Source organism: Eschrichtius robustus, chromosome 9, assembly GCF_028021215.1.
Source record: "Eschrichtius robustus isolate mEscRob2 chromosome 9, mEscRob2.pri, whole genome shotgun sequence".
Taxonomy (NCBI): Eukaryota; Metazoa; Chordata; class Mammalia; order Artiodactyla; family Eschrichtiidae; genus Eschrichtius; species Eschrichtius robustus.
Window position 1 is genome coordinate 68,750,751 of NC_090832.1, and position 27,477 is coordinate 68,778,227.

At 46.9% G+C, this 27,477-nt stretch overlaps 1 protein-coding gene across 1 annotated transcript in view; it reads left to right on the forward strand.

The window, feature by feature from the left end:
- GABRR2 (gamma-aminobutyric acid type A receptor subunit rho2) overlaps positions 1-27,477 on the forward strand; it is a 37,857-nt gene continuing 10,380 nt past the window's right edge. Inside the window, exons 1-3 of the mRNA XM_068550963.1 lie at positions 1-188; positions 10,628-10,734; positions 25,861-25,928. Of these exons, the coding sequence (XP_068407064.1) occupies positions 1-188; positions 10,628-10,734; positions 25,861-25,928 (363 nt within the window). The remainder of the gene's footprint in view (positions 189-10,627; positions 10,735-25,860; positions 25,929-27,477) is intronic.

Below are 27,477 nucleotides of genomic sequence, written 5' to 3' on the forward strand. Positions count from 1 at the left end.
ATGGTTAAGCCTGGGGGGATCTGCCCCGCTGCAGGTTACTGGAAAGCAGCTTGTGGCATCACAGACATTCACAGGATGCCTTATTTTTCAAGACTCATTTTGTTCTTGTTTTGCCTGATGGTTCTTGTGGAGAGCAGAAAGCCCAAGAAGAGGGGATGGACAGGGCAGCTGGAAACGTCCAAGCCAAGGTAAAGTTGTGGGCAGGAGGGGAGGGAGGTGATTCGTGGTGGCAGTGACACACAGTGGGACAGCTCCCAGGAGGGCTAGTGGTTAGATCGTCCGTCCTATTGGAATCTGTTTTCCAGCCGGGGGTAGATAGGACCTCGCCCTCACCCAACACAGCCTCTCCCTGGGCACAAACACACTATTGTGTCACCAGCAGCGAGAGAGGGGAGCTAGACCAGGCTGAGCCTTTCATTCTGGTGTCTGTGTTCAGCCAAAGCATTTTGATTTAAGTCAGGTAGTTGAAGACTTAGTGGGTAAAGCATTGTTGTACTTCTCAGATTGTGCTGCTTAGTTTCTTGGGATTACATCCTGTAGGGACCATAGATGACCTGCTAAGGAATTACACTCAAGAATTCTTTGTTTTTAAACTAACACCCCATATTTCAGGGCTGCTCTCACTTTCTGAGACTACCCCATGCCCTGGGGCCACCCTGGCGTTCTGTCTATGGAGTGTGTATCTCTCTAAATAAACCTTTCACTTTAAAAAAAAAAAAAAAAGAATTTTTTTTTTTGAGGGGAACTGTATATAGGAATGTAGTTTGACTTATTAAGAAAAAAATGTAACTGGGAGTTGTCTTCTTTAAATTATTTGATTGGGAACAATTTTATAATGCTATCAGGTTTCATTGTACTGTTTTGAATCTTTGAGAAGATGTTTGAAACTTGCTAGGTTATTAAAAATATACATGTGGACAACAGTGAAGGCTATTTCATGATGTAATGGAAACACTTCCAAGAAATAACTGGTTAGGCCCAGAATTTGCACTTAACATAACTACATCACAGATCGAAGATCCTTAATACGTTTATTTTGAACTGATGTACGAAGCACGATATTCTAGGCCTGTTCAGCATGAAGAAAAGAGCAAGCAGCTAAGATATCCACGCCATGTGTAACACGCCATGTTACATGTCTGTTTTTCCATTCTACTAAGCACTGAGTGAACTAGTGATTATGAATATTAACTAATATCTTGAGGCACATTTTCTAGGTCAGTGGTCTCTCTTTTTGACCACGTACCGCTATCAGTGACAATTTTTTGAAACCATACCCACTGATGTGTTTACATATATATACACAAATTACATACATGTACTATTATCAATATGTATATTAAATTAAAGCTGAAAAGTTTCCTTATTTTTATTTTTTTAATTTTTTAAACATTTGTTTCTCACAGTTTTTTTTTTTTTTTATAAATTTATTTTATGTACTTATTTTTGGCTGCATTGGGTCTTCGTTGCTGCTCTTGGGCTTTCTCTAGTTGCGTTGAGCAGGGGCTACTCTTCGTTGTGGTACGCAGGCTTCTCATTGCGGTGGCTTCTCTTGTTGCAGAGCACGGGCTCTAGGTGTACAGGCTTCAGGAGTTGTGGCACACGGGCTCAGCAGTTGTGGCACACGGGCTCAGTAGTTGTGGCTCCCGGGCTTAGTTGCTCCGCGGCATGTGGGATCTTCCCGGACCAGGGCTCGAACCCGTGTCCCCTGCATTGGCAGGTGGATTCTTAACCACTGTGCCACCAGGGACGCCCCAAAGCTTCCTTATTTTTAGATAAAAACTAACTATAAATGAGAGTTACAATTTCTACTTCTTGCATCCCAGTGGAGCATCCTGAGCCCTCCAGGTGTGCCCCTACTTTGGAGACTGCTGCTCTGGGAGATGTAAATACTCTGTGAAGTCTAATTCTACTCAGTCAGAAAGCAAATAGGTACAAATTGTCCAGGGTGTTGGGAAAGAGGCACCACTCTCGAAGACTCATCCTGGTTATGTAGCCAGAATCCTAGGCTGTTGAACTGGCAGGAACTTCAGAGGTCATGGGGTCCAGCAATTTCCCTGAGTTCTAATTCTGTGAAATGTGAATAGGTGTTGTATGAAGAGGGGGTTCCAGGGTCAAAGAAGGTTGGGAAATCCTGGTTTAGACCATTTTAGACAGATATGTTTATAGCAGAACTTATAGAACATTTATTATGCCAATAGAGGTTGTGAATCTTGAAGAGGAAGATAAATTATGCAGTGTTTCTTTAAAAAAAAAAAAAAGAACAACACTTTTTTTTGGGACTATCTTGTGGGATTCATAGTCCACAGAGCACACATGGGGAAACACTGTCTTATTTTACAGATGCTAAAACGTCGGCATGAGTAATTCATACAGCTCGGTAGTAGCTTGACAGGACCAGAACCTAGGATCCTGATTTACTAGGTCTGAAGGGAAATCGTTGTCTGAACCTGTCTATTTTCTAATAATGGTGCTGGGGTTCAGCACGAGCCCCTCAGGGACCCTCAGGGATTCCACTTGGCAGCCTGGGCAGTTACAGCATCTCTGTTACTCTCAGAAGACCCACAGTCTCGTTCTCAGACACCTGCATGAGCTTGTGGACAGACTGAATTTATTTAAAAAAATTTTTTTAATTGCAGTATAGTTGGTTTACAGTATTGTATTAGTTTCAGGTGTACAGCATAGTGATTCTAAATTTTTATACATTATACTCCATTTATAGTTATTATAAAATATTGGCTATATTCCCTGTGTTGTACAATGTATCCTTGTAGCTTATTTATTTTATACATTGTAGTTTGTACCTCTTAATCTCCTAGCCCTATTTTGCCCCTCCCCCTTCCCTCTCCCTACCGGTAACCAGTAGTTTGTTCTCTATACCTGTGAGTCTGTTTTTTTAAATATTCACTAGTTTGTTTTGTTTTTTAGATTCCACATATAAGTAATACCATACAGTATTTGTCTTTCTCTGTCTGACTTATTTCACTTAGCGTAATACCCTCCAAGTCCATCCATGTTGTTGCAAATGGCAAATTTTCTTTCTTTTTTATGGCTGAGTAGTATTCCATTGTATATGTAGACCACACCTTCTTTATCCATTCATCCGTTGATGGACACTTAGGTTGCTTCCACATTTTGGCCATTGTAAACAATGCTGCTATGGACATTGAGGTGCACGTATCTTTTCAAATTAGTGTTTTCATTTTCTTCAGATATATACCTGGGAGTAGAATTGTTGGGTCATATGGTAGTTCTATTTTTAGTTTTTTGAGGAAACTTTATACTGTTTATGGATGAATTGAATTTGACCCTTAGGGGTGAAGATAACTTTTTGAAATCTATCCCATGAGGTGTTAAAGTGGATGAAAAGGTGAACATACACATTCAAAGAATATAAAATAATTATTGAACAGAAGCTGGGAAAAAGGATAGAGAAAACGTATCAGGGAACATGCTTCTAGGCCTTTCTGTAATCCACCAGGGCGTGTACACGCTCAGACAATCATAGAGCTATGTCTGTCTGTGAAAAATTTCAGCCAAACATCTGACTAAAAGGTACTTTCATTATCGACACAAGAGTTTAAATAGGAATAAAATGACCTGAACCTTTCTCATTACAGTCTTAGAGCAGTTCAGCTCTGTGGAGTAGCTCCTTCTCTTACAAGTCCTGTTCACACACACACACACACACACACACACCGAGAGGACTTCTTCTAACCTGTCAGCCTTCCCTGTGTCACCCTGGCCAACACACCCTCACAAAACAATTATTCTGTCCAGCAACTGCTTTTTCAAAACTGCTTCCTGTATTCTGATCCTTTGTGTCCCTTTATTGAATTGCTGCCAAGTGAGCCTGTTTGCTCTTGGCTGTTTCTTTTGTTGTGTTCTTCCTGCCTCTCAGCCTCCCAGGTTTACTCCCCGCCCTTGCTGCCTAAGGCGGCCTCCTGACCACATGATTGCTTTCCTGGCCTCCTGACCACATGATTGCTTTCCTGCCAAGAGACGCCCTTCTCCCTTGAGATCTGAAAATACACCACGATCTGGGAGTCTGGGCTCTGCCCTGATCACACTGTGTGGCCCCTCCTGGTCCCGAAGCCTGAGGTCCCCTTTCATCTTTCCTTCCCATTTGCTGCCCCTTTGGTTCCACCTGCCCTTGGCCGTCCTTCTCTCCTCTGGCATCATGGTTCCAGTGCTGGACTCAGGAGCCGCTTTGCTCTCCTGCTACCCAGTGACCCTCACCCTCCCTAGGGATCTGGGGAAGGAAGTGGGGTTGGGAAGTCAGGAGAAACCAGGTTCAGGCCCTGCTTCTGCTGCTCCCTGGCTGTGTGGCCGTGTTTCCTGATCTTTCTGAACCTCATTTCTCCAATTGAAACCCACTGGAATGATGTGGTGACTGCAGCTCACCAACCCTGCTTCTCAAATGCACTTTTTCTTCTTCTCTCCCCCCTCCACACCCCGACAAGGCTGGGTCTGAGGTTCCGTGAAGGTTCTGGCAGCCCCACCGCGGGGCTGGGGCTCGGCATATGGCCCCTGGAGGAGTCTGGGGTGGGAGAGCCGAGCCCCTGGAGTCTGGGATGGGGCAGTGGCCGGCATCTCCCGTGGAGGATGGATGCAGGGCATCTAGCTTACACCAATAGCCCAAGGATCAGGATATCAGCGGCCTGAGTTATCAAATAACTGGACCCGTAAGAAAAATTCTGGGTCCTTATTAATGGCACTGGGGTTTCAATCTCCTCCCTCTCGCCGGGGTGCTGGCATGCGGGAACTCCCCTTCCCCTAATCCTCCCCTCTCAACTGAGAAACTGTGCTGACCGGGAGGGATTTGCTCCCCGCGAGCCAGGGGGCAGTGAGCTGGCTGCCCTCACAATTTAACGTCTGTGATCGGCTAAGCCCTCAGGCTGAGCTCTGCTTCCACGTTCCCGGGGTGTCTCTGCTGGGGCTTCTGTATACGGCCCCCCAGCAGTCGCTGTGCAGGGAGCCGGGCCTGGTCCTACTCCATTTCTTGGGGAAGAGACCCGGGGGGGCGGAAGCTCCTTGGAAGGGCCCCTCCATGACCACACGTGCTTCTAGGGAACTGACTTAGGTCCCACCTTCCAGCTACAGGAAGAAGCCATTGGCCTCTCGTCCTCGGAGTGTGCAGCTGCAACGAGCTTGTCCAAAAGCATATCTGATCATAGCTTCGTTCTCCAAGTGCCCAACACCCTTCCTCTTTTTCCTTGGCTTTTGGATAAAAATAAAATTCTTTTTTTTTTTTCTTTTTTTGGCCACGCAGTACGCAGGATCTTAGTTCCCTGACCAGGGATCGAACCGCGCCCCCTGCAATGGAAGCGGGGAGTCTTAACCACTGGACCGCCAGGGAAGTCCCATGGGTAAAGATAAAATTCTTAACAGGATCTTCAAGGCTCTCCCTGGCTGAGCCCCTGCAGCCTCAGTCTGTCCATTTCAGCCTCACCCCTCCTACCCTCCCGCCAGTTTCATATAACGCCCACGTGTCCTTCAGCTGGGTCACCTCCCACTCAGCGGGTCCCAAACTATGGACGTGTTGAGTTTAAATGCCTATAGGATACCCAACTGGGGATGATCTGTTAGACAGTAGGATATAAAGGTGTAGAGCAAGGGACATAGATTTAGGAATCATCAGTAAGTGAATGACAGTTGAAGCCACTGCCAAAGGGAGTGTCGAGAGGGAAGAGAAGGCAGCTGAGACAGGACAAGCACCCTGTCCTGGAAGACGAGATTTCCAGCAGAGGCTGGTCCTCCCTGACCCTTGGCAAGTGCACCTTCAAGGCCTCGGCTCAGGCACGAGTGGGGCAAGAAGTGCTCAGGAGTGAGGAATGGCAGCAGGTCTTTGGGAAAGTTATTTATTTATTGAGAGGCGGGGAGAGATTTTTTTTTAAAAAAAGGAAATGTTCAAAGAAGAGTATAACTGCCACCACTGTCCCGCCATCACTTTTCAATTAATTTTGCGTGAAGAGACGTGGGGTCCAGACAGATTTTCTGCTTCATTCTGGTTCAAGGTGAGAGAGAGTCGAATCCGTCTGAATGCTGATGAGAATGAGCAGTGAGAAGGGGACAAGCTGAGGAAGCCAGGCCAGGGTGTTGAGGGCAGAGTCAAAGGGCTCTGGGAGAAGGAGGGTCAGGCACATCTGCTGAGCCCCCAGGGGCCCCCCCAGAACCTACAAGGCCAAGGGAAGTGAAAACACTGCTACTGCTACTGTCTTCTGAGTTGCACCCACCCTATTTGCACTTCCTACCTGGTGTCTCACAGGCGTCTGGACATCAAGACGGCTTCTAAGAATCTGATGCACCGTCATCCCCACAAACATGCCACTCCTCCAGTTTTTACCATCTCAGCGAATGCCCCACCATTCACCAAGGTGCTCGTCGTAAACCTGGGCCATCCCTGCCTCTTTGTTTCCCCCATACCCCATACCCAATCCATCAGCAAAGCCTTTCTGATCACTTCTCTACAGCTCCACCCCTTACCGCCCTAACCCAGGCACCATGTTCTCTCAGCAGAAGTCTCCTAATGGTTTCCCATTTCTTCTCTGCCCTCCCACAGTCTCCTCTACCTGAGTGATCTTCCCAGGTGTTAAACCAGAATTTTTGACTCCCCTGCTCAGAATTCCCATGGGTTTCCCCACTCAGTATATATCCCTGAGGACCTCAGGATCTAGTCCCTGGCCTTGTCTCCCACCTCCTTTCTTACTGCTTTCCTCCTCCTTATTCTCTGCCCACTGGTTTTCTTACTGTTCCACACACAAGCCACACTCACCTCAGGACACTTGCACTTGCTCTTCCCTCTCCCAGAATGCACTTTCTTCAGCTCCTCTCATGACTCACCCTTTCCAGGGCTCAGAGGGCTTCTCTGATCACCCTCTACCCCAACCCATCTCTCTCTTCTTCCTTACCCTGCTCTATGATATATTTATGGCACTTTCTATTTATTTGTTTATTTTGGCTGCGCTGGGTCTAAGTTGTGGCATGTGGGATATTTTAGTTGCAGCATGCAGGCTCTTAGCTGTGGCATGCATGCGGGATCTAGTTCCCCGACCAGGGATTGAACCAAGTCCCCCTGCATTGGGAGCGCAGAGTCTTACGCACTGGACTACCAGGGAGGTCCCAACACTTTTTGAAGTTACATTCTTTATCTGTCCACTTGTTTATTGTCTATTTCTCCCACTAGGTCATCAGCTCTGTAGGGGAGGTGAATATATGTCCTCCCGTGACTTGAGTGAGCAGCGTTTGGACAGAGTAGGTGATCCATAGAAATGTGTTGAGCAAATAAACTTGAGTCCAGGAATTGAAGAGTTGTGCAACCAGACTGCAGGATGGCTGTCCGTTTTGTCCGGGATGAAGACGTTTTCCTCTACCCTGCTAAGTTCTTCTGGCTGGTCTAAGAGTTGAATTGACATGAGACAGATTAACAGGAGAAAATCAAACCAAAGTTTAATAACCTGTATCCATGGGAAAGACCCAGGAAAACTGAGTAATTCACCTAAATGGCCAAACCCTCAGCTTAAAAACCATCTTCAGCTAAAGACAAAGGAGGATGTTGGGGGTAGTGGTTTAGGACTACAAAGGGGAGGAAGGCAATTCACGTGAAGATGAAAAAGAGGGACTTCCCTGGTGGCTCAGTGGTTAAGAATCTGCCTGCCAATGCAGGGGACATGGGTTCGATCCCTGGTCCGGGAAGATCCTACATGCCTTGGAGCAACTAAGCCTGTGCGCCATGACTACTGAGCCTGAGCTCTAGAACCCGCGAGCCACAACTACTGAAGCCTGCGCGCCTAGAGCCCGTGCTCCGCAACAAGGGAAGCCACCGCAATGAGAAGCCCATGCACCGCAACTGGAGAGTACCCCTGCTCGCCACAACTAGAGAGAAAGCCCGCGTGCAGCAATGAAGACCCAATGCAGCCAAAAATAAATAAGATTAAAAAAAAAAAAAAGATGGAAGTGTTTGGTAAACCAATGGTGTGCCGGGCTGTGCAGAGACAATGGGACACCAAGTGGACTCTGGTCTTCAGGCCCAGCAGAGTTTCTCCCCACCACCCCTAGCCCATATTCTTTGCAGAGATCTCTGGTGACAGTTCTCTTCCAGGAACAGGCCCTCTGTGCAAATTCTTTTAGGCAGTTAGGGGGAAGCTCAAAGGTTCTTCCTGGATCTTTTGGGCCTTGATTGTTTTCAGCTCAAAATAATCCACATGCCAAAGAGACACATTTTGAGGTGGCAAATTTTGCTCTCCTATGATCTGGATGTTGAACTCCCCAAGGTTGAAGGGAGGAACTGAATAGAGAGAAACAGCTGGTACCGAGCCTTCAGCAGAAGCGGGAGCCTGCCTGGGAGGTCCTGAGCTGTGAGAAGCTGGACGAGGTGACTCCCAGAGCAGGGCTGTAAGGCGGGGAGGCCCAGCTCACAGGGGAATCTGCTTCTTGGGTGGGGAAGACGGTTGAGGGTCAGGTCGGCACTGAATAATCAAGCTTTTCCCAATTGTGGAAATGTTATATATCTGCACTGTCCAGTATAGTAGTGATCAGACACCTATGAGCACCTAAATATGGCTAGTGTAACCGAGGAAACTGAATACTAATTTTATCTAATTTTAATTAACTTAAATCTAAACAGTTCCATGTGACTAGTGGCTGTTTTATTGATCAGCACAGCTTCAGACCTCCCATCAAGTGATACCATCTGGGCAGAGCTGGTAGAGAATGAAAGTTAAGAAGGATTTCATAGGAAGATGTCTCAAAGAACAGGACCTCGAGACAGGAAATATGTCCCTTTCCTCTTACAGGGTTTAAACAGGAAATATGCTTGTTTCTCTAAAAAGTCAACAAAATGTGGTAAGAACGTGGAGAGTAAATAGGGGTATATATAGCTGAACAACACACACTCAAAAACAAAATCTCTTCATTGACTTCTAAAACCCTTCAATAGCCAGCACATAACAGATATGATAGTAACACTGACTTCTTATAAGATTATTTTCTTCTGTCAAGAATTAAAGCTCAGGGAGTTCCCTGGTGGCCTAGGGGTTAGGATTCCGGGCTTTCACTGCCAGGTCTTGGGTTCAATCCCTGGTCGGGGAAACTGAGATCCCACAAGCCTCGAGGCACGGCCAGAAAAAAAAAAAAGAAAAGATTTAAAGCTCATATCCTGTCAGACCCAAATGTCCAAATAACCTGCCTCCTAGCCTTCCTTTCTTCCTGCCTTGCTTCCTCTCCATCTTCTTTTCCCTCCCCTCTTATTATTCTTCCTGTTTAGTGATAATCCTAAGTAGACTATTGCTTTAGAAGATTTTGAATTTGACTGCTTTAGGATTATGTGTGATTGTGGTGGGGAATAAAAAAAAGATCTGGAAAGAATGAGTGTGAGTGAAAAAGAGGAGAGAATTACTCCTTTTTCCTCTGGGTTAAAGGAAGGACAGGGAAGCAGGGTCTGCAGTCCTGGGCTCCAGCTCCCCCGCCCACCACCTGACTGGATGGTCGGAGCAACACTGTGCCCACCTGTGGCCTTGATGCCCACTGGCTGTGAACTGTCTGTTCTCCCAAGGGTTGAGGCTCTCTCCGCCAGGGTGGATTCTTCAGACAGCTGCCAACTGGACAGATGTAAAGAGCATCAGGTCTGGGCTTCCCTGGTGGCGCAGTGGTTGAGAATCTGCCTGCCAAAGCAGGGGACACGGGTTCGAGCCCTGCTCTGGGAAGATCCCACATGCCGTGGAGCACCTGGGCCCATGAGCCACAATTACTGAGCCTGTGCTCTAGAGCCTGTGCTCCGCAAAGAGAGGCCGCGATAGTGAGAGGCCTGTGCACCGTGATGAAGAGTGGCCCCCGCTTGCCACAACTAGAGAAAGCCCTCGCACAGAAACGAAGACCCAACACAGCCATAAATAAATAAATAAATAAAAATTTTAAAAAATGACTAATACTCTAAAAAAAAAAAAAGAGCATCAGGTCTGGCTAGGATAACACCAGCCTTTTAAAACTTTAACTACATTTGTCTCAGAATTTTATTTTATTTTATTTTAAAAAATATGCCACTTTGTTATATTGATTTTTAGAACTATTTATTTATTATTTATTTATTTTGGCTGTGCCGGGTCTTAGTTGCGGCATGCGGGATCTAGTTCCCTGACCAGGGATCGAACCCAGGCCCCCTGCATTGGGAGCGTGGAGTCTTACCCACTGGACCACCAGGGAAGTCCCTAAGAATTTTCCTTATCGCAAAACCAATATTAAAACAACACTGAAGAAATATTTTAACAGAAAAAAAAGACCCATCATAATTCTCCACCATTAGACCCAACTGTTGGTCATCCAATCATGACTTTGGGCAAGACAGCTAGGAGCTTGCAAGGTAGGATGGTGTCCTGCCTCGGGGGGATCTACTTTAGGAAACCTCTGGAAGGGCCAGGTCCTCGGGTCAGCCTGCCCGTGAGGGCCCGGGGTGGTGGAGGTAAGCAGGGGGGACCCTTTATCTCTCGACCTCCCTTCAGTGGAGAAAGAGATGGTAGGATGGCGGAAAAGGTGAGTGACACGTACATCCTGCAGGAAGTAATCTCCCCAAATCTTCTCACGCGATGCCTTGGTGGGCTGATGGAAAACAGTTTCTTGCTTGTCTTTGCAGTCACCTATATAAGAAGAACCTTGATGTGACCAAAATCCGAAAGGGAAAACCTCAGCCACTTCTCAGAGTGGATGACCATGACTTCACCATGAGGCCCGCCTTTGGAGGTAAGACTGTGTCCTCCCCTCGGCCCTTTGGGGCCTGATGCCAGGGCTGCCTCCTGCTGCTCTTCCAGTGGGTTCCCTCAGGCACAGCCCTCCCCCAGGGGTCCCTGATTTTCCCACTCACACTCAGAGAAGCCCAGCTGGCTCCGGAGTCACTAATTATCCCCAGGAGAAAAGAGCTGGAAGGAAGTGAGTGGAGAGGGCTGTTGAGAAAAGGACCTGAGGATGATTAAGCTGTTTACATTCATGGAGGCCCAGCCCTGCTGCTGCCAACTTTCCTTTCCGAAAAAAATAAGAGCATAAGAGCTGCGTGGGTTGGGGGGGGGTGGCAGGGCTTGAGCGTCCACACAGAAAAGGACTCCCCGGCTCTGCTATCCCGTGCCTGGCTGGGAATTTGGGGTTCTGAGGGGGCCCCCTGCTTGCCAATGCAGCAACAGTTTAATGCCTTGCAAAGCTCCCTTGCAGACTTGCCCCAAAGGAGCTTCCCTGCTTCGGCGGGTTGGGGAGGAGTGGTGGGGACAGGAGGAATGCCACAGAGGGGAGGGGGCTGGGCAAGGAGGCGGCCATCTGCACCAACCAGGCAGGGAGAGGGATGAGAACTGCAGAGTGCATGAGACACGGGGCCCACGCCCCCCTTGCGCAGGTGGGGAAACTGAGGCCCGGAGCATGGCCGCTGATGGGCCCCGGCCAGGGAGACCCAGGCAGGCGGGTTTCCATTTCTCCCTTATCTTGCTCCTGAACTCCTCTCAGGTGCCAACGTTCTCCTGGGGCGGCAGGAAGGAGTAGGGGTGACTTGCGGGCAAGTCACCGACCCTCTCTGAGCCTCTGCTTGCTGGTTTGTGAAATGGGGATAGTAATCCGTCCATCTGGGGTTGCTGTCAGGATTAAACGAGATAATGTATGTAAAGCCCTGGCACATACAGGCTCACGGCCCCTTAGAAAAACCCAGCTGTCAGGCCTCCCTCGTGTGACTGTTAGGGGATTAGGACATTAATTTATCCCAGAGGCCGTTGCATTTTACAAGGACTCAAAGCCTCCCACTCAGTTCCCTGAGCTCTGACACCTGCCGAGCAGGAGGAGAGAGCAGGCGACAGATGACAGCCCCTGCCTCTTCTTCCTGCCCCGGGTGGAATGCTGCACAGCTAGGGGGTTCTGGTGCCCTCGAGGGCTTGTTTTGGGTAATGCCACCAGAGAGTTTTCTGAAATTCAGTAACATTTCCCTGAATAAGCAGCTCTAAAATTAGCTGTATGTGCTCCAGGAAGTCCAAGCGAGACATCCTTGCTCCCCTTGCCTTTCTTCTAGAGGGTCGGGTAAGATGCAGAGGGTCAGCAAGGCAACTGGAACAAGGTTGACAAACAACAGCATTAATGACAATGAACAACTTCTAGTGACTTCTGTGCCAGGTACCATTCTACCCAGGGTACTTACAGACACGATCTTACTTCATTCCTCACAACTCCGTGAAGTAGGTACTACTATTATGCCCAGATGGGGAAACTGAGGCACAGAGAGGTAAGGTGACTGGTCCAGGTCACATAGCTACTGAGGAAGGCCCGCTCTCCTAGCTGGGTCTCTTTCTTACCCCCTCAATCCGCACATCCCCCAGTGCTGGGCCACTAGGCAGAGCAGGCGTGTTTAGGGCTCACAAACAATACTCCTAGGGGCCCCTGTTAAGATGTTATTTTAAAGTCAGAAGAAAAAAATAAAATTTTAGGTAGAAGAAAATGTTAATATATAATATTAATATATTCATCTTTATACCACCACAGTTGTATGCTTTTTAAATATTTTTTTTCTGGTGGAAGGGCCCACGAAGGCAAAAGTGCCCAGCGTCCTCAAAAGTCACAACGTGACCCTGCCTCAATGCACAGTTTTGTAGGGCAGCTGTGTGTGTCTGGGTGTGGGTGATCTTCTGAATAACACATTGTAACTTTCTGACGGAGGTTGATGTCGCTGGCAGGAGCCTGAGCCATCACCTGGTTAGGACTTTCAGTTTACAGAAGAAGAGCCTGGGGTCCAGGGGGTTAAGTGATGGCCACAGAACAACTGGGGGCAGAACTTGGGTTTCCTCTGTGATGTCAGATGCAAAAGTGAAAGCCTCATAAAAACGCCCTCCTCCTCTGGGAGAAAGCCAGGAAAGCCAGGAGGTAGCTCTCAGGACTGGCAGGTGAAATCCTGCCACGTTCCCAGAAAACCCAGCTCTGAATAGAATCATCCAACAGGCTGCAGCCTCAGTCAGGGTGCTCCTTCCTCAAGCCACGTTTGAGGAGCAAATTGGACTTCCTGTATCCTGATCCCTGCAACTTCTGGTGTCGCCCAGAGTGTGGAGAATCAGGACAGCCCCTTTCCCCTCCCTGCCTGAGTAAGCCTCTGAGGCTGGGAAAGACCCTGACTTTAGGGAAAGCTTCCGGGGAAGGAGGTGTCACCTCCAGCAGGTGCGATAAGACCTGAGGCTCTTACACATCAGCTGTCAAGATCTCGGTCACCAAAGCCAAGGGAGGGGGCTACTCCTCCTTCCGACGCCCTCCCGCCAGAGCAGCTGGTCTTCTGGGCACCTTTTCTCCCCTGCAGGGCTTTCCTGGATGTCTAGATGTCACTTGGATGAAATAGGACCAGGGGAGCACATGGTGAGGTACACACACATGAACTCATATATAAGAATCTTTGCAACTCGTTGAGTCCTGGCTGTGCCAATCTGGCTCCCTGTGCACCGATGCCGAATAAAAATACGGAGACAGAGAACTGGAAGATAAGAAATAGAGAGGCTTTTTATTTTCCTTGCCAGGCAAAGGGAAGACACAGTAGGCTAACGCCTCAAGAACTGTGCCCCCCTCCTTGGGGAATCGGAGAAGATTTTATACGTGGGGCTCGGCTTGCAGTCCGGGGTATATGATAAGGATCAAAAATAGTGAAGGTCTTGCATTTCTTTTCTTCTGCAAATTCATGGCCAAAGCTGGCATCAGGCGGCTCAGCAACCGGGTCTGGTGTCCCTGAAGTTATCGGCCCATGAACTTCTTTCTGAAATGAAGAGTGCTACAAGGGAGTGTAGGGGGAGAAGAAAGGCCAGGTGCAAAGGATAATTTGTATGGAGTCAGAGAGTAATCAGCTTTGTGAAGGACAAGTCTAGCTACAAGTGTTTGTTAGTAGTAACAGCTAAACAATGACCAAGATTGCTTAACTCTTTCAGACCTGTTTATGTTGTTTCCCCAGCCTGTTCATTGTCTCCTTATTTTCCTTGTTTATCAGAAAAGTCTCATTTCTATTTCTGCTGCAACATGGCCAAGCAGGCTGGCTGGGGCCATCAGAGGAGGGAGCTTCCCACTGCCTGGGGTTTCAATGATTGCTATAATCCGTAATCCCTGGAGCACCTGCAGATGGTTTAGAGCCAAGAAGCCTTCCTTGCAGGTCCTCCTGAGGGTCTCCATTCCATCCAGCCCCTCACTCCTGAGCAGAGGCACTGGCCAGGGGGTGGGTGTGTCTCTGAGGAAGGAGGCTTGCAGACAGCACATAGATGGCTCTGTGTGAGTAATAGGAAGCCCGCCTTCCTTGGGGGCAGCCCTGTGCCAGACACCTGGTCCAAAGCAGAGCCTGGGCTCAACCGGCCCTAATGTGTCGGCCCAGCCTAACACGCCCCTCTAAAAAGCATCCGTGCACACTCAGCAGGCCATGCCAACAAGATGCCCGTCAACAATTGTGGGGTATGTGTTGCATCCCTGTCTTCTCTTCCTAACTTGTTTTTCGAAGAGGGGCTTCCTTGTGGACTGACATTTAAAAATAATTGCTAGAGAGGAATTTGCCTAAGACTAGGTACCCCTCAGATGACCTTTTCAGTCTGGAAAGAGAAAAGATTAAAAATCTAGTAGCTTCCTAATAATCCCAGGGATCAGTTGAAACAAAAATATCTTGTCTAAGCTCCCAGCTGCCTGGTACGCTGGTGTGTCCTGGTTAGGAGAACCTCCAGAGGCCTGGGGTTTCCCCTCCATTTGTTAGGAGAAAGAATGCAATGCTGATTTTTTAAAATTAAAAAAATTGGGCTAAAACATACATAGCATAAAATGTACCATTTTAACCATATAGTTCAGTGGCAAAAGAATATTCACACTGTTGTGCAGTCGTCACCAGCATACATCTCCAGAACTTTTTCATCTTCCTAAACTGTCAATGAAACAATAACTCTTTTTTAAAAAAATAAATTTATTTATTTATTTATTTTTGGCTGCGCACGGGCTTTCTCTAGTTGCGGCGAGTGGGAGCTACTCTTCGTTGTGGTGCACGGGCTTCTCACTGTGGTGGCTTCTCTTGTTGCAGAGCACGGGCTCTAGGCACGCAGGCTTCAGTAGTTGTGGAGCGCGGGCTTCAGTAGTTGTGGCTTGAGGGCTCTAGAGCACAGGCTCAGTAGTTGTGGCGCACGGGTTTAGTTGCTCCGCGGCATGTGGGATCCTCCTGGACCAGGGATCGAACCCGTGTCCCCTGCATTGGCAGGCGGATTCTTAACCACTGCGCCACCAGGTAAGTCCTGAAACAATAACTCATTACTCCTGCTTCCCCCTGCCCCTGGCAACCACCATTCCACTTTCTGTCTCTATGAACTTGACTGCTCTAGGAATCATACAGTATTTGTCTTTTTGTGACTGGCTTATTCACTTAGCATTATGCCTTCAAGGTTCATCCATGTTGTAGCGTGTAAGGCCAAATAATATTCCACTGTATGAATATATCACATCTTGTTTAATTGCCATTCATCTGTCAATGGACATTTGGGTTGTTTTTACCTTTTGGCTCTTGGGAATAATGCTGCCAGGAACATGTGTGTGCAAACATCTATTCAAGACCCTGTTTTCAATTCTTTGGGGTATATACCCAGAAGTGGTACATATATATACAATGTAATATTAGCCATAAAAAAATGAAATAATGCCACTTGCAGCAACATGGATGAACCTAGAGATTTTCATACTGAGTGAAGTAAGTCAGACAAAGAAAGGCAAGTATCATATGATATCACTCATATGTGGAATCTAATTTTAAAAAATGATACAAATGAACTTATTTACAAAACAGAAACAGACTTACAGATTTCAAAAACAAACTTATAGTTACCAAAGGGAAAATGTTGTGGGGAGGGATAAATCAGGAGTTTGGGATTAACATACACACACTACTATACATAAGATAGATAATCAACAAGGACCTACTGTATAGCACAGGGAACTCTACTCAATATTCTGTGATAACCTATACCAGAAGAGAATCTGAAAAAGAATGGATATATGTATATGTATAACTGAGTCACTTTGCTGTACACCTAAAACGAACACAACATTGTAAATCAACTATACTCCAGTTAAAAAAATAAAAGTGGAGGGATCGTGAGAAGTGAAGGAGGGAGACAGCCACCGATGGAACCAGAGGAAGCTGGGACACCTGAGTGTCTGCCTGGGGGGCGGCCATCCACCCAGACGGAGCCCAGGGGAGAGGCATTGGGAAAAGCTACAGTAACAGTGGGGGAACAGTGGAGAGTTTAATGAAGGTCTGCTCACAAAGGGGTGGGCAGGGTTAAAGGAAACCAGCAAGCTGGCAGTGAAGCCTTGAGGGCTGGAAGAGTGTGGAGCCTTCACCAGGTTAGGGGTGAAGGGCAAGAGGAGGGAGCAGTTACCAGAATCTGGAAAAGACCAAGAGCCCTGGGAAGGGGCTCCCTTACAGGGGAGCCCTGGCGTCCAGGAGAGGGTGGGCCCATGAAGCCTGCAGGGAGGGCTGGGGGAGAGAATCAGTTCCTCTCAGTCTCCTCCAGCCTTCTGAGACCTGCTGGCACCTTCATTGGCTGAACCAACCCGAGGGCAGAAGACAAGGGCCCGCCGTGAACAGTGGCCATAGGCCAAGGCAAGGGGGTCCTGTGTGATCACTCACCTGTACTCAGGGCGTGGTCTGTGGGCCAAGAGGACGTGCCCACCTGAGATTTCCCTTCTAGGCCACACTTGGGTACTGGGACCCAGAATCATGTCCACACAGCCCGGAGCCCACCTCGGGACCTGCCCGGGCCTCCTCCCTAGGCGAGCCCCGGGGGTGGGGGGTGGGGGCTGTACTGCGCATGCGGGGTCCCCCCTCCCCTCCCCCTCCCCTCGCCCCTCTCCTCTCCCTCCCCTCCCCCCCTCCCCAGTGCTGAGAGGGGGCTGAGGGCTGCCTTTCAGACGGCTTTCGATAGAGCTCAGATAGTGGGCGGGGGTGTCCACCAGCACACGCCAGGCTCTTCTCTGTGCCGGCTGCTGCTATGGTGGGAAAAGGGCAGCTCTGGAGCTGGGCCCGCACTCCCTGCCCTGCCATGTCCCGGCCGGAGCTCCCAGGAGTCAGAGCTCTGAGGTTGGGCTTGGCCTTCTGGGTTGACATGAACGTGTATTTGTCAAAACAGTAGGCGAGGCTATATATCATTTTGCAGTTTCTTAGCTTGATTTATAACCTTTAGACATTCAAGCATGTGGCATATGGGCCCCCACTTGTGCTCCTGCCTGGGGGTGGGTTTGTAAATGTGGACGCTGCCCTTAGTGGTCAGCTGCCCAGCACAGAGCAGGGCGGAGTGTGGGTCTGCTTTCCCAGAGGGGCAACGGCTGGACCTGCCGAGATTGAGTGTGCGGGGAAGATGGGACCAGGGGCAGGTTGGGGCAGTGGCTGGGCCTGCAGTACTCTCCCCATGTCAGCTTCTAGAGCACAGGAGAACCCTTCCTGCGCCACATCCAACCACCAAAGGGCTGAATTTAGGAGACGAAACATTGGCTCCTGTGCTTCCTTGAGATAATTGCAAAACCCATAATTCCGGCCTTCACTTAGTGAACCTGCTGATTTTCTGTCAGCTTTCTCTTAGGTGACTCAGGCAGGGAGCTGTGGAGACCTTGCTGATTTTGCCCCCCTCCCTCCTGCCCTTCCCCCTCCTAGATCAACCAAGTTGAATCAATTCATGCATCACAGTGTCTCTCAGATCTGCCCCCTCACACCACACATTCTCAATGCCTTCTTGGGGGGTGAAAAAAATCTTAGACATTACAATGGTTGTGGCCCTCCAAAGCTCCACCTTCCCTTCCCATCTTATTCCTTAGTATTTAATTTAAATTTAAATGAATTCATACTTAAATAAATAAAATTTTCTCTTTCGTGGATGATAATGATAACAAGGTTGGAAGCATTACCGACACCAACACCATGGCCCCCAAACCCCCCCTCGTAGCCAAATTCACCTTCTGGAAACACCCCTTCCCTGCGCTGCTCCCTCAGAAACTTCAGGGCTTCCCATATTCTACGGGATGAAATGCAGCCCCGCCTCTCCCCTCTGTGTCCCGAAAGTTCCACCGTCTGGCCCAGCTGCCTCCCCAGTTTACCTCCCCCTGACAGGACTCTTCTGTCGTAGAAGGCTCTCTCTCCCTGCACGTCCGTGCTCGAGTCTGCCATGAACATCTGTCCATGGTGGCCCCCCTGCGCTGTCCTGCTTCATCTGACAGCCTGTCCCTGCCTAGAGCCCAGTTTAATTCCTTTCCTCTAACAGGAAACAACTCTCAGCTATTTGGATCCATGCTGAAACTGCACAACTCAGATTGGAACTTGAACTCACTGTCTTTTCATTGAAATCACACACCTGGTCTCAGGACTTACTGAAGCTCAGGTTCTTTATGTCTTAGCGCAGAAAGAATTCAGTGAGAGACAAAGTGATATGTAAGAAGTGGATTTATATAGAGAGATACACATTCCATAGACAGAATGAGGTCCATCTCAAAAGGCGAGAGTGGCCAGACTCATCAAGAAGAAGAGGGAGAGGACTCAAATAATAAAATTAGAAATGAAAAAGAAGTTACAACGAACACCACAGAAATACAAAGCATTGTTAGAGACGACTACAAGCAACTCTATGCCAATAAAATGGACAACCTGCGAGAAACGGACAAATTCTTAGAATGGTATAACCTTCCAAGGCTGAACCAGGAAGAAATAGAAAATATGAACAGACCAATCACAAGTAATGAAATTGAAACTGTAATTTAAAATCTTCCAACAAACAAAAGTCCAGGGCCAGATGGCTTCACAGGTGAATTCAAACATTTAGAGAAGAGCTAACACCCATCCTTCTCAAACTCTTCCAAAAAATTGCAGAGGAAGTAACACTCCCAAACTCAGTCTAAGAGGCCACCGTCACCCTGATACTAAAATCAAAGAAAGTACTACAAAAAAGGAAAATTACAGACCAATATCACAGATGAATATAGATGCAAGTATCCTCAACGAAATACTAGCAAACAGAATCCAACAACACATTAAAAGGATCATACACCACGATCAAGTGGGATTTATCCCAGGGATGCAAGGATTCTTCAATATATGCAAATCAATCAATGTGATACACCATATTAACAAATTGAAGAATAAAAACCATATGATCATCTCAATAGATGCAGAAAAAGCTTCTGACAAAATTCAACACCAATTTATGATAAAAACTCTCCATAAAGTGGGCATAGAGGGAACCTACCTCAACATAATAAAGGCCATATATGACAAACCTACAGCAAACATCATTCTCAATGGTGAAAAACTGAAACCATTTCCTTTAAGATCAGGAACAAGACAAGGATGTCCACTCTCACCACTATTATTCAACATAGTTTTGGAAGTCCTAGCCATGGCAATCAGAGAAGAAAAAGAAATAAAAGGAATACAAATTGGAAAAGAAGAATTAAAACTGTCATTGTTTGCGGATGACATGATACTATGCATAGATAATCCTAAATGTGCCACCAGAAAGCTACTAGAGCTAATCAATGAACTTAGTAAAGTTGCAGGTTACAAAATTAATGCACAGAAATCTCTTGAATTCCTATACACTAACAATGAAAGATCAGAAAGAGAAATTAAGGAAACAATCCCATTCACCATTGCAACAGAAAGAATAAAATACCTAGGAATAAACCTACCTAAGGAGGTAAAAGACCTGTACTGAGAAAACTATAAGACACTGATGAAAGAAATTAAAGATGATACAAACAGATGGAGAGATATACCATGTTCTTGGATTGGAAGAATCAATATTGTGAAAATGACTATACTACCCAAAGCAATCTATAGATTCAGTGCAATCCTTATCAAATTACCAATGGCTTTTTTTTCAGAACTAGAACAAAAAAATCTTAAAATTTGTATGGAGACACAAAAGATCCCAAATAGCCAAAGCAATCTTGAGGGAAAAAAAACGGAGCTGGAGGAATCAGACTCCCTGACTTCAGACTATACTACAAAGCTACAGTAATTAAGACAATATGGTACTGGCACAAAAACAGAAATATAGATCAATGGAACAGGATATAAAGCCCAGAGATAAACCCACGCTCCTACGGTCAACTAATCTATGACAAAGGAGGCAAGGATATACAATGGAGAAAAGACAGTCTCTTCAATAAGTGGTGCTGGGAAAACTGGACAGCTACATGCAAAAGAATGAAATTAGAACACTCCCTAACACCATACACAAAAATAAACTGAAAATGGATTCAAGACCTAAATGTGAGACCGGACACTATAAAACTCTTAGAGGAAAACGTAGGAAAAACACTCTTTGACATAAATCACAGCAAGATCGTTTTTGACCCACCTCCTAGAGAAATGGAAATAAAAACAAGAATAAACAAATGGGACCTAATGAAACTTAAAAGCTTTTGCACAGCAAAGGAAACCGTAAACAAGACCAAAAGCCAACCCTCAGAATGGGAGAAAATATTTGCAAACGAATCAACAGACAAAGGATTAATCTCCAAAATACATAAACAGCTCATGCAGCTCAACATCAAAAAAACAAACAACCCAATCCAAAAATGGGCAGAAGACCTAAATAGACATTTCTAAAGAAGACATATAGATGGCCAAGAGGCACATGAAAAGCTGCACGAAATCACTAATTATTAGAGAAATGCCAATCAAAACTACAATGAGGTATCACCTCACACCAGTTAGAATGGGCATCATCAGAAAATCTACAAAGAACAAATGCTGGAGAGGGTGTGGAGAAAAGGGAACCCTCAATCCCACTACTGGGCCTATACACAGAGAAAATCATAATTCAAAAAGACACATGCACCCCAGTGTTCATTGCAGCACTATTTACAAGAGCCAGGTCATGGAATCAACCTAAATGCCCATCGACAGATGAATGGATAAAGAAGATGTGGTACATATATTACTCAGCGATGCGCTGGCTTCTCATTTGCAGTGGCTTCTCATTGCGGAACACGGGCTTTAGGTGCGCGGGCTTCAGTAGTTGTGGCACAGGGCTCAGTAGTTGTGGCTCATGGGCTTAGTTGTTCGCGGCATGTGGGATCTTCCTGGACCAGGGACCCATGTCCCCTGCATTGGCAGGCAGGTTCTTAACCACTGCGCCACCAGGGAAGCCCTGCAGTGATATCTTTATAATAAGTCAGGTGTACATAAAGGTATGTGTCTGTTTCTGGACTCTCCACTCTGTTCCATTTGTCAATTTGTCCGTTTTTATGCTGGTGCTTCACCACTTATTACTGTATTTCTATAGTAAATCTTGATATCTGGTAGAGCAAATCCTCCCACCCTCTTTTCCTTCAAGAAGGACTGCCATTGGAACTTTGAATTTCCTAATAATCTCTTTGCCAAGTTCCACAAGAAAATCTAAGGGGGTTTTGATTAGAATTGCATTGAGTCTATAGTTTAATATGGGGTAATTAGTATCTTTACAATATTGAATCTTCCAATCCATGAACATTATTACTTAGGTCTTCTTTCATTTCTCTCAGTATTTCATAGTTTTCTTCATAGAGGACATTCAGATATTTTGTTAGATTTATTTCTAGGTACCTATTCCTAAGTATTTTTGATGCTACTCGTAAGTGGTATTTTTGAAAAAATTTCTTTTTCTAACTTTGCTGGCGTATAGCAATACAACTGATATTTGTATACTGACCTTGTATTCAACATCCTCGTTAAAATCTCATATTAAGTCTAACAATTTATCTGCTGATTTTAAAAAAAATTTATATACCCAATCTTATACAAATAATGGCTCTTTTGTCCTAGTTGTCATAATTTTTTTTCATTTCTTGCCTTATTATATTGTCTAGGACCTTTAGAACAATGTTGAACAGAAGTCGCATTAACAGACATACTCAATCTGAAAGGAAATCTTACAACATTTTATCATTAAATATGATGTTTACTGTAGCTATATTTTGGTAGTTATCCCTTTTCAGATTAAGGAAGTTCCTTTCTATTCCTATATTTTTCAAAATTATAAACGGGTACTGATTTTAGCAAAGGCTTTTCCTGTATCTTAATCTGCAAATGTGGAAAATTATATTGATTGATTCCAAAAGTTTCCAGTTTTATGTAAAAAATCTCAATCTTAATTTTTAAAACATTTTTGTATTTAGTACACTTAGGTATTTTTAGTTTATGCTATTTCAGTATCATTAAATGCACACAAATTAAGAATTGTTATATTTTATTGGTGAATTGAATAATTTATTATTATGAAATGACCCTCTTATGTCTATTTCATCTGTCTTTAAGTCTACTTTACTTGATATAATATAGCTACACCCACTTTCTTTTATTTATTCTTTGCATGTTGTATGTTTGCATCCTTTCATGTTGTATCTTATCTTTTCTCCATCTTATATTTTCTTTTTTTTTGGCCACACTGTGGCATGTGGGATCTTAGTTCCCAGACCAGAGACTGAACCCGCACCCCCTGCAGTGGAAGCGTGGAGTCTTAACCAACCACTGGACCGCCAGGGAAGTCCCTCCCTCTTATATTTTCAGTGTGTCTCTTTAAACAGCATGAAGCTGGATTTTGTTTCTTTTTGTTTGTTTGTTTGTATTTGTTTTGTTTTTTTAAAGAAAATATATTTAATGGAAGAGTCAGACAACAGAAGTGCAGCTTGATGACTTTTTGTTTGTTCGTTTGTTTTTGGCCATACCACGTGGCCTGCGGAATCTTAGTTCCTGAACCAGGGTTCCAGGGATCGAACCCGTGCCCCCTGCAGTGCAAGCATGGAGTCCTAACCACTGGACTGCCAGGGAAGTCCCAGATTTTGTTTCTTGATCCAGCTTGATAAACTTTCAACATTTCTGAATTATCAAGTATGAATATATTTAACTGGAGCATTTAGACCATTTACATTTATTGAATAATTTATACATTGGTTCTAAATCTATCATCCTATGATATCCTTTTTATTGTCCAACCTATTCTTTATGTTCTCTCTTTTTTTTTCTCCTTCCTTTCTTGCTTTCTTTTAGACTGATTATTTTTGATTATACCTATTTTGGCTTTCCTATTTTAGTTTTGAAAATATATACCCTTACTACTTTTTTTTGTGGTTCCCTAGAAAACAACATGAATCTTTGGCTTATAGTACTAGTATGTTAATTAACTATTTGTACTGTCCTCCAGACAATGCAAAGACCTCAGAACACTTTCACTCCATTTATACCTCTCCCTTCTTAAATGTTGTGTATTTTTATTTAGTTTTTTCAATCCTACAACACATGGTTAATATTGTTTTATATAGTTAGTGTTCCCTTAGAATCATACATATATTTACTATTTTTGTTGGTCTTTATTCATTCTTGCATCTCCAGCTTTCTTTCTGGATGATACTCCTTCTGCTTGAAAAACACCTTCATTTAGGGCAGGATGCCTGTTGGCAAATTCTGTTTTAATTTGTCTTAAAATTCTACCTCACATTTATTCTTGTAGAGTCAGTGGAGAAGAAATGACATATAGCTTTATTTCAAAAATGGATAAATTCAGAAGGGAAATATGTGTTTAGCCAAGAGCTTTTCTTGGTTCCTAGCCTTTCTGCAATTATTTCTCCTCACATGGTCCTTTCCAGGACACATAAACACATATTTCCCTTCTGAATTTGTTGCCTCACTGGCTATACTGCCTGAAATTCCACCAGTGACTTCCATTTGGCTCACCAGATCCCTCTCTGAAAGTAGAAAAACCCACATCAGTGTTCAGGGGCCAAGGCACAAATGCCTTGGCACAAATGCCTAGTTAGCTTATTTTCTTTCTAACACCTTATAGGACTCAATCATACTCTAAACATAAAACTGTTCACGGAAAAAAGGAGAAAGACCAGTAATTTGGAAGAATTTCTCGAAAATCAGGTTGGGAAGGGCCACAAAATGAAGCGTTCGGGAGAACCTGGGGGCGGAGCGTTAGCCTTGGGCTGCGGGGCAAGTCAAAGGCAAAGGTCACCTCCACTGCACTTGGACAAAGGAGGGCAGAGCTGTTTGGTCCCGTTCAAGCTTGGGGTGCGAGTCCCCGAGTGCAGCTCTGGGGCCTCCTGAGCACACAGATGTTTTCCAACAACCCAGGATCCTTGGAGCCTGACCCGCACTCCCATGTGGGCAATACCTCCACAGCCTGAACGCCACCCTCACAGCCTTCATCAAATTTCTCTCCAAAGGACGGCTGGAACTGCGGAGAGCAAGGCAGGCCCCGGGGACAGAGAGACACAGTGACAGGCACCAAGCAAGCTGTTGTATTTTATCTGGAAAATGTCCTTTGCCAAAACCAGCTGCTGGTCAAACACTGTGCCCATTATGTGAAAACCAGGCCACAGGGAAGTGGGTCCAAAGAGGGTGATGGCTATACTGTTTCTGCCCTTTGGCTCTTGGGACGACTGGATGTGGCACTTTAGAGAAAGGGAACAAGGGGGAAAGGTGATGAGGGTTAGGAGCTCCAGCCCTGGGCTGTTTTAAGGTCTCAAGTGAAAGAAGGTCCGTCCAGAGGATGGGGAATTAACCAGCCCTGCTTCCCATGGTGATGTTGGGAACACATGGTCTTGCACAGGGGCTCAGGGGTCTGGGTGCTGGGAGGGGGCCCCTGCCAGGCTGCTGGCAGACCCTCCCTCGTGTTGCAGGCCCCTCGGGGGAGGAAGGCAGGCCAGTCAGCCCTGAGGAGGGGGCTTCAGCCTCACACTGGCCATTCCACTCTGCCCCTTCAGTGCCCTCCTGGAGCCTGGAGTGAGAGAAGGCTCCGGCTGTTAGAGCAGTGATCCCTCATGGGCCCTGACCTGAGCCCTCAGTTGAGAGCACAGGGAAATAAAAAGATCAGCTTATGACCCAATTTATCTGGGAGGGGAAAAGTAAAAATAAAAAATAAAATGTTGTGGGAATTCCCTGGCGGTCCAGTGGTTAGGACTTGGTGCTTTCACTGCTGTGGGCCCAGGTTCAATCCCTGGTTTAAAAAAAAAAAAAAAAAATGGTTGTGCTCATTTACTTTCATGTTTAAGAACGCAGAAAATAGCCACTAAATCCCACCAGTAATAAATAAAATGCTCCCATTCTATCGGGCTCAGCCAAAAGCCCCAAATCTTTCATGGTGGGATTGCAAGTCTTAGCAAACCTACCATGGGGGAGGTTTGGGGAGAGTCGGTGAGCCCATTCAGTGCCCTGGCCCACCAGAGCCTGCCAGGATCTCTGATCCTCCTCCCCTGCCCTCAGCCAAAGTCCCCGGCCCTCCCAGTCCTCATTCCCTGAGACCCAGACTCCCCCTGCCACCCTAAGCTTCTCCCAGCTCAGACCACGGTGGGTCGGCAGGCCCTGGTCCTGCACTCCCTGGCCAGGGCCCAGAGGACCCAGGTACAGTGGGCTAGCCTCCAGACAATGCCTTCCTCTCAGAAGGCCCCGCCCAGATGCCACCTGATGCTCTCAGAGACATTTTTTTGCCTGTGAATGGAATAGCATTCATTAATATGCTTGACAGACACAGGTTTTTTGTTTTCCCCATTTAAGACTTTTTTAAATATTAAAATCTAAAAAAACATTTTACGGAAGCATAAACATACATAATCCAGCTCATCCACTCATGCAACAAGCATGGGTTAAACGCCCATGTTGGCCCAGGAAAGGCACTTAAGGTAGACACAGTCCCCGCCCTCATGGAGAAAGCTCAGGCACCCAACCTGCCAGGAAGTAGCAAGAAAACCCTCATGGAATCTGAACCACTGCCTCACCCCTGCTCCGCTCAGGCTCCCCTGGGAAGGTGGTAGGGGCTGTCTGCTCGCGCAGTGCTACAGAGAAAGGCGCCTTAACTAGCCGTCTTTGCCTCTCTGCAGGCCCTGCCATCCCGGTGGGCGTGGACGTGCAGCTGGAGAGCCTGGACGGCATCTCGGAGGTGGACATGGTACGAGGCGCGCTCCGCAGGCAGCGCCGGGGCGGGCTGCTGTGGCCGAGGTCCCTTGGGGGCCTGCGGTGGGTGGGGCCACGCTGGGGCAGGCTGCGTCTGGGGCCGGGGCCAGAGCTGGAGAGGATGAAACCGGGACTTGGCATTTGGCCCAGGTTTAGTAAAATCCAGAGCCTGGCTTCTGCAGCTTCATGGGTAAAAATAACTTGGGGGCCCGGGGTGGGCGGGCGGGCGGGCGGGGGGGGGGGGGGGGGCGGGGCCGGGGTGTTAAATGCAGATCCCAGGCCCCGCCCCAGACTTCCTGATTCGGTCTCTGGGAGTGAGGCCCAGCCCTCTACGTTCTGAACGCGCCCCTTTAGCGGTGTGAGGGGCGGGACCCGCCACATTTGGAGGAGCGCGGGAGGCGGACGTGTTCCCCTTCAAATTCTGCAGGTCTCTGCGCGCCAGCGCCCGCCGGGAGCACGGCTTCCCCGCTCACTCCTTGGCAGCGCCCAGCAGGCTCAGGCGGGCACCGGAGCGTCTTTGAAGAAGCCTCGTTTCAGCTGAGACCTGACAGCTGTAGGGAGGGCCAAGCAAGAGCGCGTACGAGGTCTCTGAGGCAGAAAAACAGGGAGTTTGCAAACTGAAAGGGTGGCGGACAAAACGGGGAAGAGAGGGGCTGGAGAGGTGGGCCAGTGGGGCGGTGCTCCCCTCCACGGGCGGGCCTCCGGGACAGGCAGGAGGAGCCTGGGTGTGGTTGGCAGAGCAGACGTGGGCCACCGCATGCATCCTTCCATCCTTCCTTCACCTGCTCCTGGAACAGTCTCTCTGGGTAGTTATTTATTCATTGGCGTTCATGTATTAGCTCTGGCTACGGTGTAAGGGCTACACTCTTGGTTTCAGGCACCAGCTATGCAGACGAGGAGACACTTTTTAACAGGATAAGCTTTCAGGCTGAAATTATACTAGACATGCAGCTGCCCATCTCCTCATTCATTCATTTCCCCCCATTTTTCCATTCTGCAGATATTTATTGAGCATCCACTATTGTGCCTTGCCAGGCACTAAACTAGGGTCTGGAGATTCAGTGGTGGGCAGGAAACAATTCTGCCTTTAAAGATACTACAAGCCTAATGGTAGAAAACCTCCAAAATTGGACACTTGGGACTTCCCTGGCGGTCCAGTGGTTAAGACTCCATGCTTCCACTGCAGGGGGGCACAGGTTTGAGCCCTGGTCAGGGAACTAAGATCCCGCATGCCACGCAGTGTGGCTACAAAAAAAAAAAAAAAAAAAAGGCAAAATGGGACACTTGACTGTCCAGGTTTCCGGAAGTGTCTGCTAAGTTGAATTGAATGGTTAGCCAATAGGTAAGGAGCCATGCGTGCAAAGGTCTAGGTGAGAGTGCAGCGCTTTGTGGGAATCCAGCCCTGCTGGCCCCAGGGCAGGCGGTGGGCATCAGAGCTGCCATTTTCCTTTGCAAAGCCTGAAGGAGGGGCTGTGCTGTCTCTTGGGCTCCAACCTCATGAGGCACAAACATGAGCCATTCTCTTTCCTGTGGCAGCAGCGCCA